The following is a 17309-nucleotide window of genomic DNA, read 5'->3' as shown; positions in this document are numbered from 1 at the left end:
CCCTACATGATAGAAGTCTACAACAGTCTATTCCCCAAAAACGCTTTTTTGCATACACCCCGTAGGTTTGTGGCACCTTTAACGTACTGCGTGTACAAGGAAATACCAATTTACAACACCTTATGTTGCTACCTACTTAACAAACTAGAAAAAAAACATGTGAACTGTAGACATGTTTTTTCAAACTGCCATAATTATACTTTGTTTCAAAATCCAGGAAAGTATTAAAAAAGTAAGTCCATGGTCGTAGAAAACTCGTATGCAACGTAGTTGAACTATAAATACTCGTAGCATCTTAGATATTATTAATTCTCGTTTTCGCTTCAAAATAAATTGTTACCCACCCCACTCGCATTTTTAAGCCTCTCTTATACACCAATTAATTTTACGTTGATTAAGAAAGCTGTCCAAATTGTAATACTAAGAAATTTTAAAATATACATTTTATAATTGTATAGATATAAAAAATATGTCGATAGTAGATTGTGGAGAAAACAAAAGAAATCCTGACCAAAACGAAGGATCTACAATAGATTAGAAGATTACCGAGCGTCGCGACAGATTTTATAATATAATGTAATACGGATGCATTAAAAGACTTACTTAAGGTAAACTTGCCTCATTCGTGTTTCGGAATAGTGCTTCACAGCTTGTATCACCGAATTAGGGGTGTCACCGAATGAGGCGAGTTTACCCTACATAATACATATAAAGGACAAACTGTGACAAAACAACAAGGTTCAAATTCAATTAACATAAAACATAAACACGACGAGATACCTACGGGACAAACTTTAAGTTCTTTTCAATTGTACCTATACAATTAGCTTCCAATTTTGTCAATGATCACTAACTATATTTATCACTGCCAATGTAGACTGTCACTATGATAGACATCGTCCTTTCTGTCTGCCGGGCGGTAACCATGTACCCTGTAACTTTGCAGACGGTGACGGCGTGCAGCACCGTATAAGTGCATTTTCAAATTATCTGATCCGATATCGGATGTCGGACCGATCATTGAAATCCTTCCGACATCCAATATCGGATCGGATAGTGTGAAAACGGACAACGGACTTGCCGTTGCCGTCCGGCGAATTGATAGTCAGTAAGGGTCATTTTTTTTTAAAGTTGTCTACTCCACTTTTATTGTAACATACTTAGAATAGCGAGGTCTTTCGACCATTACCTACAGGAGAAAAAAATGTCCATAGATTTCCATAAATTTTTCAAACCTTCGATTCCGTTACCGCCATACCAAGTGTATGAAAAACTGGTAACGGAATGGGGAAAACCTTGGGACACTTCTTTTCTCCTATTAGAATTGAAAGAGCTCGCGATTCTGGGTGGAAACCACATGAAAATTTCCAAATCCAAACAAAACCGGCCAAGAGCGTGTCGGGCCACGCTCAGTGTAGGGTTCCGTAGTTTTTCGTATTTTTCTCAAAAACTACTGAACCTATCAAGTTCAAAACAATTTTCCTAGAAAGTCTTTATAAAGTTCTACTTTTGTGATTTTTTTCATATTTTTTAAACATATATGTTCAAAAGTTAGAGGGGGGGGACGCACTTTTTTTTCCTTTAGGAGTGATTATTTCCGAAAATATTAATATTATCAAAAAACGATCTTAGTAAACCCTTATTCATTTTTAAATACCTATCCAACAATATATCACACGTTGGGGTTAGAATGAAAAAAAATATCAGCCCCCACTTTACATGTAGGGGGGGGTACCCTAATAAAACATTTTTTTCCATTTTTTATTTTTGCACTTTGTTGGCGTGATTGATATACATATTGGTACCAAATTTCAGCTTTCTAGTGCTTACGATTACTGAGATTATCCGCGGACGGACGGACGGACGGACGGACGGACAGACAGACATGGCGAAACTATAAGGGTTCCTAGTTTACTACGGAACCCTAAAAAGGGGGGAATTTTGGAAAAAATTGGCCCATCCATATATAATTCCAAAAAAAAAACCCCCGTGACCTAAAAAGTCGTTTCTCATTCATATTTATTGCATGGGTGAATACAGTCTTCTTAATACACCTTGACAAAATATAAAACTATGGAAACGGATTATATCGCGTACAAAGAGGATCGAGTACCTATTATACACGGTGTTTCCGGTATCACTCAAAACCTCAGACACCCCAACTGATTTTTATTTTTTTAAACTCATCTAGAGTATTCATCTTTTAATCTGATCGTTACTTTTTTTTTAATTGAATTTTTAATTTTCTGTACAGCTCTACTTGACTTTTAGCTCTACACTCAATAAAATAATTGCCAACTACCATCATAAACCATAAGACTATTTATTTGTGTACGTTACTGCAACGACATAAGGTTTACCAATAGACAGCTAAGATGTCACTGTAAAACACTTTAAAGCTTTGTCACAGTAAACTTCAAATTGGACAGGTAATCGCAGTAAGCAAATAAACTCAATATTTAAAATGACAAGGTTGTAATTAGGTACGAGTTCAATTTGTTATGACTTATGACAAACATTAAGATTAAACTGACAAACAACGTCAAACTAGTAGCGGACAAAAATAATCGTCCAAGTAACCGGCCAGTATTAATACCCCTAAATACTGAAAAAAGGTAAACAACCTCTAGCAATGCGATATACACAATGTTGTATTACGAGTACAATAGAATGGGCACGTAAAAAATAACTAATAATACTAATTTAAATAAAAATATTACCCCCATCATGATATAGCTCAATCGATTCTACTCTCGATTCTGAACAAAGTGTTTTCAGGTTTTTAGTGTTAAGTGAAACACGGTGTAGTTATACTGTCAAAGTAAAATGTGTAATCACAGTGCATAGACTGCCATCTCTCGACACAGGCTTAAAACTTTTGAACCTCAGTTTTGACAATTTGGCCCATATTCTTAGCTTGATATGTGTTAAAATGTCAAATAATTTTATTAGCGCCATCTAGCCGAGCGTTCCCCAAAGGACCTTTTTCATTATGGTTTTGAGGTACGTTTTTTTCTTAGACTTTATCCGTCTATACGGAGTTACATATGTCTTTGATCGCGTATAATGACACCCGTTGACCACGAATGCTGTAAAGTGTTCGAAACGTCGGGATGAATTGTAAATTCCTTATATGTACGCGATATAATCCGTTTCCATCATACTTTTATTTCATGGGTAACTATCGCGGTAATCGAAGACAATATCACCTTGACAAATTTTTCATGACTCAACATTAAAAAGACCGATTTGAAACATACAGCGTGTGGAGTCCATATGGGTGAATAATGTATCCAGTTATAGTATCTGATCATACGAATCGTATAGGATAATCATTTTGTTAAAAAGTGTTATTAATTAAGAGATTATCTTTTTTAATCTGACCAAGCAGCAATGTACGCCGTCCAACTTCATTTTACATGCCATTAACGTTTAGGTAGGTAGGTACGCTAATTGATGTGGACATAATACATTGCGTGCTGAATTATTATGTATGAAAAAAAGTCTTATTATATTAAAAAGAAAACCATATAGTTAGGCTCCTTAGGTTCGATACTAATCGTTATTAAGATATTCACCCGTATAGAATACACACGTTGTATACTCGTATGTATCAACAATAGTGTTTTTTTAATGGTCGATATAATCTTTTATAAGATATTTTAGTACGCTATTAATTAAGAATTGCACGTCGCACTTTGTCATAACAATACTTATTCTACTTTTTGCATAATGAAGTAGTTAGCCGCATAAGTCAGCGGATATTTGTGACGTTTTCAATAAAAAGTACCACATTGTCGCTTACCATAAGGTCGAAATTTGCTCGCATACTTATACGATTTACCTCTTAGAGCGTCCTTATGTTTAAGGCACAATTTGGTACCTTTTGCTAGAAAACTGCACATTTGTATGACAAACAGTCATCGTAAACCTTATTGAAGTGCCAGCCACTTTAGCATTACATTATGTTTAGACAGTTTGAGGTCAACCAAATTGATGTAAATTAAATTGCTGTGATAACCACGTCATCATACCTATTGTTTGTCATATCTACAGATAATGATAGGTATAATATAATTAATTAACCACCTGTTGAATCGAAAATTAACAGCTAAGCTTTTATTATATTTTTCCCCTCACTAGCTCGGAAACACGTGTTTAGTCCTTGTATACCAGCGGGTAAAAACGCATTTTATCCACTAGTGGGTAAAGTAATTTGACCTTGAATAAAGTCAAATTAACTGCTTTAAAATTGATAAAAGTAGGTGAATCTAGTAATAAAGATGGTTTACCACCTGTGGAACTACTGGAAGCAGTGATAAACGCATTTTTTGCGTTGTAGTTTCCTCACTATAGTGAGGGGAAAAGTTTTGTGTTGCACTCGGGTGTAAATGTATTTTACTTCTCGTATGTTAAATTCCAATTCCACACTCGGCGTTAAAATACAACTTTGCCCCCTTGTATAACAAATAACTATTGTAATTTAGAACATAATGTACATGTATATATGAATCATCTACGAATACACGCATATTGGTTAAAGAGTAACTACTTTTTCACCACACCAACAGTTAAATACTCTCTTTGATATTCGAAAACAGATAGCAAAAATACATTTTATTCACAAGAGTGCAAAGTAATTACAAATTTTAACTTGATGTCTTAAGCTAACTGGTAGTTTTTACCTGTTATGAATCATAAATATTGAATAAATTGATTCAAACTTTCACGATTTTTACACATATTTAAAATTGCAAACGGGACTTCCTTCCTTGGGACTTTCGTGTATGCCGTCCTTGAAACGTCGGAGGTTAGTGTTTAAAACATAGTAAATACGCGATTAAGTCCCGTTTGCAATTTTAAATATTGAATAAATTGATGTAAGTATCTGATTTAGATATTTTATAGTCAGTATTTTGTTCGTGTCGGTGTTGTGCAAAACTTTGTGTTTCACTTGGTGGCAAAGTTCGTTTAGCCTTTGTGCCTTGAAACCCTCGAAACGCTCAAGATTCCACAGCGAGTGGTTCAATATTGGAATCTTTCGCTTGCTCGGATGTCAATATTGGCACGTGCGGTTAAACAACAACTTTGCCCCCTTGTAAAACAAATAACTAATGATTGCCATAATCCATACTAATATTATAAATGGGAAAGTGTGTGTGTCTGTTTGTTAGTCTGTCTTTCACGGCGAAACGGAGTGACGAATTGACGTATTTTTTTAAGTTGAGATATTTGAAGGGATGGAGAGTGACATAGGTTACTTTTTGTCTTTTTCATACCCTCCACTTCCCTAAAATGGGGGATAGAAGTTTGTATGGAGAATTCCGCAATTACCGAATTTAATGCGAGCAAAGCCCCGGGCAAAAAGCTAGTTTAATATACCTGCAGTTTTTCATTATTTTATTTAATTCACTGTCAAAACATGTCGCTATTTCGCGCTGTAAATAACAGGCGACTGTCCGCCGGCTCTCCCAGACTATGTATCTGTGGGGTGGTGCAGGCAAATCCAACGCAGTCCTACCTGTAGGCCTAGCACATGATTGCCGCGAGAGTATGTCGCCGCGAGATAGACTACCCGTCCTTATGTCATTAATACAGTTAGAAGAAGACGCGTCATCTATATCGCGGCGACATACTCTCGCGGCCATCATGTGCTAGGCCTACAGGTAGGACTGCCTACTGGCAGTCTTAGACGCCTACATCTACAACTAGAGTTCTCGGGCAATGCAACATATAAAATGCATAAACCTAAATAAGCTCAGCAACATAATTCCAATTCAATAGGCTCTACGACGAAGATACTTGATTGCATGATGCAGCCTCTCAAACAACTGCTTACACATCCGTTGCACTAAGGTTAGGCAACCGCGAGATGTAGGTCGCCTGTGTTATCACAATTTTGTGATAAAATTCCCAGTTCCCTAATCTTACTAACTAACCGACGACTATTTTTTCTTTGTTATTGTAGTATGTTTTTTTTTTAACTTTTTCATCAACACACTTTACTTCTTTTTCACACAGTGTACTTCTGGTGATCGATTTTTGAATTTCGGATTCGCCATTCGAAAGTCTGTGGATTCTATTTTTGAAAAAGGACGGCTAGTAATTTTAAAACTATAGACCGTCAACCAAATCTTGTCACTAGAAAAAGGCGGCAAATTTGAAAAATCGCGGGCTAGCAACACTAGTTTTGAAAATCGGTGGAAATTCGCGTGTCATTTGTATCTTATCTGTGAAAATCTCCACCCTACCAAAAAGAGAAATAACTAGCACATATCCGTCCCTTTTTAATACATTATCTAATTCGTAAGGAAGGAGCGAGCCCCTTGAAAAAAAAATATCTGTGGCTGTTCGACGTACATTGCTGGTTTTTGTTCGTTTCATAGGGATACCATACTTTAGTTTGATGTACATTGCTACTGCCAAAATTTGGTTGACAGGCTTTAGTAATGGCCACTCGTTTTCGATTCTGTTAGTATAATTTAAATCGCTAGTAGTGGAAATATTATTGAACGAATTTCACGAAATCGAATGGCCGAGATTCAAAAATCGGCCCCGTGGGTTTTATTTAACAAATTCACATACAAAATCTTTTTTAAATAATGCTGAAATACCTTTCCAATATCCAAATACTCAATCAAGAAAAAGTTATTTGTTTTACAAGAGCGCAAAGTTATTGTTTAACCGCACGGTGTGCCAATATTGATACATGAGCAAGCGTAACCTTCCAATATTATACCGCGAGCGTAGCGAATATCTACTACTGTACCGAGATTTTAGACGAATCACCGGGATATGTCCTTACCTATACCTCTATACCTACCTCCTATACCTTGGGCCCATTTCTCAAAACTGAAAGTTACAAGTTACAAGCGGAAGTCTCTTTCCAAATTGTCAAATTAGACACTGACTACCACTTGTAAATTGTAACTTATAGCGTCATTCGAGAAATGGGCCCCTCGTCACTACTTTTTAAAAAACTTGTATCTTCGTCTGTCAATGAAAATAAAATCGTAGTAAGTATGTATGGAATGCATACGACTTACTGCGTTTTAACTTTGAGGAGCAGCGTGAGATACGAGATTTTTTCAAAGTAGTGACGAAATCTGTGGACGAAATAAAGTCTCAGAAAAAAAAGTATATCGGGTCTGTAAGGAAAAAATATGCTCGTATAAGATGGTGTCATGCCTTTAGGTCATGCTAGGTTGAATGGCTCTAATATTAATTTTTAACACATTTCAGGAAAATGGCATGCGTGAAAATGTCCAAACTGAGGTTCTTGTTCTATCCCTTTGTCTAGACATGGCAGTCAATACGACTACAAAGGTTACTTTGACATATTTTTTTAAGTATATTACTTAATATGCATTATCTTTGTTGTGACTATAGGTAAGTTTGGGATCGGGAGAGGACATTCGGCGGACGTGATCTGTCCAATCCTCCTTTACCTTTAACTTAGATATTGTTCATGTTATGTAAATATATGATGCGCATTTTTATAATTTGTTAACTACTTGAGTTGCAGGTGTCCATAGGTTACGGTGACCGCTTTCCATCAGGCGGGCCGTGTGCTTGTTTGCCACCGACGTAGTATAAAAAAATACGTATAAGATTTGTCCCAAAATAACCCTTTAAAAGGCCTCATCTAAAATGCAATATTATTTTATACAATCGTGATATAATAAAGCTTTTCAGTCGAGTACCATGTTTAGGCCATAATAGTGAAAACGAGAGTGAAAAGCTTAATTATATTACTATTGTATACAATACTTTTTCTACGAGTCATCATCTTCATCATCAATGGACAGAAATATCATCATTCATGCAAGTTAAAATTAATGTTAATAGCATCGTTCACCGTTGTATCAACATCGAATTACCTAGCAACCAATTGTTTGTAATAACCGTCTCTGATTGGCCGATAACGCGACAGATAAAAAAAATGTGTTTCAGATGCAGAAAAATTTGCCAGGTATCGCAAATTAGTATAGAAATTGTATGAAGTTCTATATTTGAAATTATTACAGTTAACTAAAGTCAACTATAATGAGATTATTATAGTTGAGTCGGAACTGCCATAGAGTATCCAACACTGAAAAGTTAGCACTTATAGTTTAGTCTGTGGTGTTCTAATAGACAGATTACAGTCGACGAGAAGAAAAACTTATTTTATGTAACCTTAAATCATCATAATCATAAATATCATAAAAATTTCAATGTGAAAGGGTTAAATTGCAAGTTCAATATATAACGCACACTTACTTACACTTACGAGGGTATGGTCCGCAAAACTAATAAAACACAGGAAACAATACTAACCTAATTATTATATTTTACGACCAACTCCCAGCCCTAAGTGTTTAATGACTTCATTTGTCTCATGATACAAGCAAATTGGCATCGTTATCGACAAGTATTGTGCAAGGCGCTAGTGCTGGGTCACTTTTGATAAACTGGCCCGATAAGTGTACCAAAAATGTAACTATATTCGTTAATTTATCGCATATATGTACCTACGTGTATGCTGACTGAAAATGTGGGATTGAGTCTTGGACTGATAACACCCAGGATAACCCCGGACGAGGCAATCACTTGCATAACACTTTTATTTTACTTGAATTTTGTCTAGCTACTGACAACTGGACAGACGTGGTTAGTAAAATAAATTTGTATTAGAATAGGCACCTTCCTTTATTCGGGTTTGTATTAGTTCAGTTGTTCGTACAGGTAACTAAACTTGAAAAAAGAAAACAAAAGAATCATTCTCAAATACAACTTCACATTGTTAGGTTCTAGAGACGCTTGGCTAAGAATATGTAAATTTAGATAATACCAGTGTACCTAAAAATTATTTGTCTATAGCAGACATCTAGAGTATTTATTACATGGAGTGAGACACATACACTATAGATTTGGAGTTGTAGAATTAGTTTGATATCTACAGGACATGTAATTATTATTACTTATTACCTGCATAAACCTGCAAGCCATGGTAAATGTCAAATTATTATAACGATCGACGAAACCGCGATGTCGATTCGATAGATAAGATAAAATGTACTTTTTAGGATTCCATAGCGAAACACCGTAGGGAAGTCCCTATACCCAGACACGAACACTGTATTTAAAACTTGGGTACGTAGCCGAATGGCACAAACGCTCACGAAACGCTCACTTAACGAAACGCTCGTAGATATCTATCTCTATCGCTCTTACGCATTGGCGCGATAGAGCCAGACTACCTTTCGCGGCGTTTCGTTTTCGTTTCGCGTCGGAGAAATGCCATTCGGCTACGGCACCAGAACAATAAAAGAGAATACTGGACGGCAGTTCTTTCTAAACACAATATATATTTTAAATTTTATATACGTAAAAATATATATATTATTTATATTCATAAATATTTTGCGAACATAGTATCCGTCATTCGGTGAATTTTCAAGTGTCACTGAACTAATGCCAATTGAAAAATTTATAGTTTTTGGTTTTAATGTATTTTGGTTGGTTTTGGTTTTAGTAGTGGAAAATTTCGCTGGCTTGGTTGAAGTCTTGGTGGCTCAGTTGGCAGAGCGCTGGAGTATCGATCCAGAGGCCGTGAGTTCAAGTCTCACCCAAGGCAGACATTTTCCACTTTTAAATTTATTCTAAGCCTAACGGCATCGATTGCAGACGTTTCTGCTAATCAGAAGTTAAAATTTAATGTATTTTGTTAATAAAGAAATACACTATATTGTAATTTGTAATAATCAGAACACAGAACCCTCTGAACTGAAGATGGCACTTTTTTCATGGTAATGGCTCAGTTTTTAGCGTCGTTTAAGTAAACATAATGATAACCGGTATTTTCCTTTTGCATAGAAACAAGGTTTTATGGACGGTCTACGCCACGCCACGAGTCATCAAATGACGGGCTGCGGCCCAGATCCGGAACGCAGACCTATACTGCGCTGCAAAGTAGGTATTTGATTATTTCATAAATTCAGAAACCGAAAACGATAGTCAAATATTTAAAAAGCCGGACCTCTGATGTACCTAGTTGGTACCCTTGCTCTAGACTGTCTACGCTATCGCTAGTATGAAAATGACCTCCGGGTGTGTCGAAACCTGAGCACGGCTTTCTTGGATGTACTTGGATGTACTTGGATGCAATTCTTCATATCGAAAATTAAATTAATTACAGTAACTTGTAATGTTAACGCACCAAGGAATGAAATCATGTTTATTCGTTTATATTGAATATACATTCAACATTTAAATTTCCTCCTTACTTCCATAAGTACCTACTTAATAGTTATTTGTTATACAAGGGGGCAAAGTTGTATTTTAACGCCGAGTGTGGAATTGAAAAACGAGCAAGTGAAAGGATTCTATAGTTGAACCACGAGCGAAGCGAGTGGTTCGAGAATAGAATCCTGAACTTGCGAGATTTTTAACACACGAGAAGTAAAATACATTTGCACCCGAGTGTAACACAAAAGTTTTCCCCTCACTATAGCGAGGAAACCACAGCGCAAAAAATGCGTTTATCACTGCTTCCAGTAGTTTCACAGGTGGTAAATCATCTTTATTACTAGATTCACCTACTTTTGTCAATTTTAAAGCAATGAATTTGATTTTATTCAAGGTCAAATTACTTTACCCTCTAGTGGATAAAATGCGTTTTTACCCGCTGGTATTAAAGGACAAAACACGTGTTTCCGAGCTAGTGAGGGGAAATAGTTATTTGTTATACAAGGGGGCAAAGTTGTATTTTAACGCCGAGTGTGGAATTGAAAAACGAGCAAGTGAAAGGATTCTATAGTTGAACCACGAGCGAAGGGAGTGGTTCGAGAATAGAATCCTGAACTTGCGAGTTTTTTAACACACGAGAAGTAAAATACATTTGCACCCGAGTGTAACACAAAACTTTTCCCCTCACTATAGCGAGGAAACTACAACGCAAGAAAATGCGTTTATCACTGCTTCCAGTAGTTCCACGGGTGGTAAATCATCTTAATTACTAGATTCAACTACTTTTGTCAATTTTAAAGCAGTTAATTTGACTTTATTCAAGGTCAAATTACTTTACCCACTAGTGGATAAAATGCGTTTTTACCCGCTGGTATTAAAGGACAAAACACGTGTTTCCGAGCTAGTGAGGGGAAAAGGTTTTTTTACTGTATTACATATTACAGGAAAAGAACCTTAGAAGACGATTAAAAAAAATTATATAATAGACTTATATGACATAATATCGCCCCGTGTGGTGACGGGTTAAGAATTTCACCACCCCCTTTCTTCCCGTAGGTGTCGTAGAAGTCGACTTGGGATATGGGTTAAATTGTGGCGTAGGCGAGAGGCTGGCAACCTGTCACTGCAATGTCACAATTTGGATTTCTTTCAACCCCTTTTTGCCAAGAGTGGCACTGAAACTTGGTAGTTCATGTGCTCTGCCTATCCCTTTATGGGATACAGGCGTGATTATATGTTATGTTATGTATATATGACATACCTAAAATCAACCATGGCTCGGGAAAAATATGCTCATAAGTTATCAGTTATCAATCATATATAATTCAATTCAATTTTAAATATTTTCTAAATATGTACATGTGACGTGTAAAAGTGCCCCTGTGGCCTATTTGCTGAATACACAAACTCACTCAGTACTCGGATCCGAACCCATCAGGACCATCGGCTACGTACGCAGGGTCACTACCAACCAGGCCAGACCGGTCGTCGTACGTCGGTTGTCTGTTAATCTGACCTTGATAATACTATATTAGTTCATATTTGTTAACTCAAATAACTTAACGACAAGAAATGATAAGGTGACAGATAGACACCAAAAAAGTCTTATCGCAGTTAAACTTAGCTAAAACCGACCCATATGCGGCCATTTTAGCTCACCTTATTGACTTTAATATATCATTCTATATGGTTCCGTAAATCCGTACCTCAAAAAATTATTTGAAAAAATTTAAAATAAGAGTACGAGTAAGATTACATTGAGGCACTTTATTCGGTACGATTTTTTTATTTTCTTTCTGACTCTTGGAGACCATATACATCTCTAAAAAAATAGATTAAGTATTTTTATTATCGTTACTTGTGACATCTAGGTAGAGTCTTTTACAACTCTAAAGTTATTTTAGTTATTTTTTAATTATATCAGTTTGTTTTTTTTTATCAAATGTTTAATTTTTAGATGTACTTTGACATTTAGAGATTCTATACATCTCTTATTAATTATAGTAGCTTCGTACTTTATTTGAATTCATATTATTTATTGTAATGTTGGCACGTAAAAGTGCCCCTGTGGCCTACTTGCTGAACAAATGTTTTTTTTTTTTGAGGAACTAATGTGTCTGTACTGTCCTCCCGTCTGTAACGGCCCATTTTCTCCGACTAAACCAATCAAGTTAAAATTAGGTACGCATAATTTCCGTTCAGATTTAAACTGCAACTTACTGTGTAAGGCCAAGAGTAAATGTTCTTACAACCTGGATATCTTTTTACGTCGATAACGATAACATTAATGCAAGATATGCATGCTTACTTATAAAGTAAAGCTTTTAAGAATGTGTTGTTGCAAAGATGCTAAATTGAATTTCATAAGCTAAGCGATGGAACTCAGCGTATGACGGGACGGGCAAATCAGTGATATACCCAATACGCCAGTGTGGCAATGCAACTCGTTTGTAAAAATATGTTTTAAATTTACGATCTCTGTTATTGATGTCATTCATACCGACCAGTAACCAGAAATTAAATTATTAGGTAACGAAAACACTAGAGCCTAACATTTATGGGTAAGTAGAAGTCGCTGTGCAGTGATAAAAGATCATTGAAGGATTACTTAGATTTGTTTCCTTCTAAAATTAAGGAATAAAGGTTCCGGACAGCTTATTCTCCCTTGATACAATAGCATTAAAAGGTAAAAGCTGCAACTGGATCGCAGATGCTATTTTAGATTTTTTTGTAATCACGTGTTCACTGCTGTCATCCGCAGAAAGCTGCATTATCGTATGTACATGTACGTTTAACGTTTGTTTACTTATCTCTTACTTGTGCGTGTTGAATGAATAGAATACTGAAGAAAACTTACTGTGGGTCGTATCTAATAAGATATATACTTATTACATTGTGTTTCTAAACTACACACTAAATTATTCGTCTTTCATATGTGACAATGCTCTACATGTCTAGTTAAGATCAAATATTGTTCAGTTTTTCGATTACTTTCAATTTAACTTATAAATTCTACTTTATTTTCAATTTGCTTCTTATTATTTTATGGCAAATCAAATAAATTAATGGAAAACATTCATTATGACGTCGCATACCATTCAGATTTTAGTTTCTTTTACGTCAGCTGTTGACTTACTGTTTGAGTGTTTTAGTTTTCGTTGTGAACACAATTTTCATGTTTTTTAAGCGAGAACGCTTGTTAGGCGGCTGCTTGTGCGGAGGCGGAGAGTGCTTCCCATTAACTTGATAAAGGTTCAGTCGCGAGTGCAAAAGCGAATGAGCTACACGAGTAAACAATAAGCATTTTTATGACTGACAGACTTCAAGACTACGTTGCATTCAATGCGTAGTATATGAACAAGGATCATCGAGTTATCCTTCTTATTGCATAATATGATTATTTCATATCTGTACGATCTATGTGGAGGCTTGTTAGGGTCTTTCATTTAACATATACTTATTGTTTTGATGTTTTACATTAGTTTTCAAATATTTTGAATAAAGAGTTACAAAACCTAGTCCAAAGCATTAAAGAATGACATGTCATTGGATGACAATTGCGGCTTGACATTATTGTTGCATCATTATTAATTAATAATAATGAAAAGTAAAATATCATCAAACAATTAACACCAAGGCACTGTGAAGCTACAATATAAACAAATTACAAATAATAAATAAATTAAAAAACAGGAATAAAGAGACAAACTGATCTCATTATCAGCAGGACTGAATATGAATTAGAATAGAATTTTGCCGATTCAAAATAAGACCAAAACACACGCGTAGGGCGCCCGTGCGCCCATGACCGATTGGGCAGATTTTTTTTTAATTTTATTATGTTGTCTGATTTACTTACTTTTCCCAATGTGAGAATTCTTATAGTTTTTTAACTAAGAATCATGAGCTCTTTCATTTCCTCAAGAGAAAGTCTCGGTGTTTTTCCCTACTGAATTCCCTTTTCTCATTGAACTAGTAGGGCATTAACTCATGAAATTAAAAAAAAATGGGTCATTTTGCATTATTAGTATCGAAAGAAGATGAGAATGACTTTGAATAGAAAAAGTATAACAATTTACAAAAATAAAAAGTGAACCCGGCAACAAAACAAAAATTGGCCCGATAAGTCTAAATTCTGACTTCAGTTCGACAGAAAGGGTAGATAGGTAGAGTACATTATGTAGTCGTTTTAAAGTCACAACAAACCTTTTTAGGTTTCTCGCCAACTTTACGGCTAAAAAGCGAAAGAAAAAGTTTCCTGAGTTCGTTCTTTAAAAATAACTTAACTTCAGTTTTACAGATGCTAAAGGTTTTCTTTAACAATAAATCAACCAACAAAAAAATGGAGAACATCTTAATGTCAGCCTAATCAATATTTTTTTTATTGCAATGGATACAAATATCTACTACATTTAAAAAACGGTGTTTTAAAGGGAGGGCTTTTGACAAATTACAATAAGTACAAATTATATTTTGATACGACAACAGATAGAATAGATATGAAGACAAATATGATCAGAAGGAAACTCTAGGTTTTCTCTGTTCCTCAACATTATTTTAAGGTACAAAGAAAATATAAATCAATTATTAATATTTTTAAAATGTCATCTAGACGCGCGGCAAAGTGTCAAGCAATTTTTCACCGACATTAAAATAAATGTAGTCTAGTATAAAGTCAATTAAACGACGCATGTAGATACAATACACATATAACTAAATATTTCGTAAGAATTTTACAGAATACCTACTGACCAATAGATCAAGTCATGTATATTAACTATTGGTGTAGGTATAATGATGATATCTTTAAAAAATATAAATCATGAAACCCAAAGTCAGCGAAACGTATTTATCGCTAGTCCCAAATAAAATAAATGTCGGTTTATCAACATTTACCTACCGGTAGGTTATCGTCTAGTTCGATGTCCAGCATTTCTGGCAATTTAAATAAAGCCGGCATTCTCATTGACCATTTTCAAATGAGTTTAACATACATTCGCAAGCTTTATCGCTGATTAATAATTATTTATATTGTAATGCTTACCTGTTATAATTTCCGAAGTTACTTGGTCTACTTTCGTATAAAACCATTTATAATATAATAGGCAACATTTAACAAATATTGAGTCTGCCACCGGCGCCGGTATAATTTGTAATGTAAGTAAGCAACTACATCTATGTATATACTTATATTAGTCGATAAAGTTGCGAGTAAACCTAAATCTTTTATGATTTTCATTTTTGTGGTAACGTTGTGTCTTAATTTATTGGCGAAAGAAAACAAAAGTATCCTAAAAAAGTTTTTGCAAACTTATTTTCATCGCCGGCATGCGCACGTTAACTAACTTCATGAGCAGTTGAAATTGTACCGAAGCTGACTTACCTTTATTACCAGGGAAGCGGAGATGAGCAGGAGGACCGCTAAAGGGGCCCCTCCAGCCCTCATGGTAGTACACCGCTGACAGCAAAAGTCGGGTGATGTTGAAGTGTGAGGTTTACTAGGGCGCGACACCGACTACGCCGCGCCGCTGCCGAGCCGCGAATGACGGGCTCGTCGACTCGCTAACTTTGCGCTCAGCTTTACCACACACATCACCCGACTACATGCATCGTCGGCCTACGCAGCCTCGGAATGCGCTTTGTTCACAATAAGTACCTTGCATGAAATTCAATAGCTAACAGCGTAGCTTTGCTTCTAGGATCCAAACAACACTAAATAAGTGCTATTATTCTACGTAGGTTGGTTTGTGTAATAATTTTGGAGCGTTGAGGTAAGCACCAATTACTTGACTAAAATATAATACATAATTATATTAGCATCGGAAAGGTGCGAATTTGTCTCGTTCTCGCGAACAAGTCTGAGCCTCAGTCCTGCAAAGTTCCATGACCTCACACTCCTGCGCTTATCACATCGGGACATCACCATAACCGAAACGTCATAACTGCGATACCATGATTGTTTAAAAATCAGCTCTTAACTGAAAATGCAAAGGGTGCTTTTGACTATTAAAATTTTGAAATGTGAATCAGTGATTTGTTATCATCGCATTTCGCTTACTTGCCTGTAAACGCCTAGTATACTGCAACCCGGTTTTCTATCTATTTTTATATGGTAAATATAAAATCGTGACGTAATGAATATGATTTGAATACTAATGTTCGAACTTATCGAATAGGTATAAAATAGTGCATTACGATACAACTGCAGAAAAAAGAAATTTCATAACTGGTGAAGAAATTCGTAACTGGTGTCGATATAGTTAATTTATAGCCACTCGTTCTGAACTTCCTCTTCTCCGCACTTGTATAGTAATGTACTTACTATTTCACCACACCAACTAGTAGAGGCTCTCTTGATACTTCAAAAACAAATGACAACGTTGCATTTTACCCACAAGAGTGCAAAGTAATTTCATACAATGTTTTCAATCATGTTTTCTTATGTTACCGACGACTTAAAAAAACTGACGAACTCAGAACGTACGGGAATATTAAGATTTTATACACAGATTAAATAATATTGTATCTGCGTAATTTTTGACAACCTTAATATTAAGGCTAGACTTTGTTTCTAAATAATTTTTAAGAAAAAAAAACCGTCGCCTTTCGGGTTCTGGTGAAAGTTACTTGCGAATGTTGGATTATGTAGAAATGTGTAGGTATTTTTTAAACTGCTTTTAATGCTTTAATTATTAGATGGCAACACAAATGAATATACGTATAACGTTAAGGTTTGAGGAGTTTCCTCAATTCCTCAAGAATCCGATATATTATATTTACATATTATAAGAAATCGAAGCTTGACAAACTTTGACTTGAAAACTCAATATGCTTAACAAACATAACTAAATAAATAAATGTCACTGTTCTGAACTTAAATGCATGCTTTTCTTACAAAAATACCAAAGTCACTTATGAGTGTGCCGTTCAGATTTGAGGAGTACGGTTCTGACTATCATCAGCAGTTCCACTGCACCAAATGTCACTGTTCTGGACGTAAGTGCATGCTGTTCTTATAAAAATACCAAAGTCACTATAAGCGTGCCGTTCAGATTTGAGGAGTTCGGTTCTGACCATCA

At 35.5% G+C, this 17309-nt stretch overlaps 1 protein-coding gene across 1 annotated transcript in view; it reads right to left on the bottom strand.

Annotated features, from left to right (window-relative positions):
- Window positions 1-15764, bottom strand: part of LOC125240453 (basement membrane-specific heparan sulfate proteoglycan core protein-like) — a 205089-nt gene extending 189325 nt beyond the window's left edge. The window contains 1 exon segment of the mRNA XM_048148348.1: window positions 15614-15764. Within this exon segment, the coding sequence (XP_048004305.1) occupies window positions 15614-15676 (63 nt within the window). The 5' untranslated portion in view covers window positions 15677-15764.
- Between the last annotated feature and the right edge of the window lie 1545 nt (window positions 15765-17309).

The sequence above is a fragment of the Leguminivora glycinivorella genome, chromosome Z, assembly GCF_023078275.1.
Source record: "Leguminivora glycinivorella isolate SPB_JAAS2020 chromosome Z, LegGlyc_1.1, whole genome shotgun sequence".
Lineage (NCBI taxonomy): Eukaryota > Metazoa > Arthropoda > Insecta > Lepidoptera > Tortricidae > Leguminivora > Leguminivora glycinivorella.
This window is presented reverse-complemented; position numbering and strand designations above follow the sequence as displayed.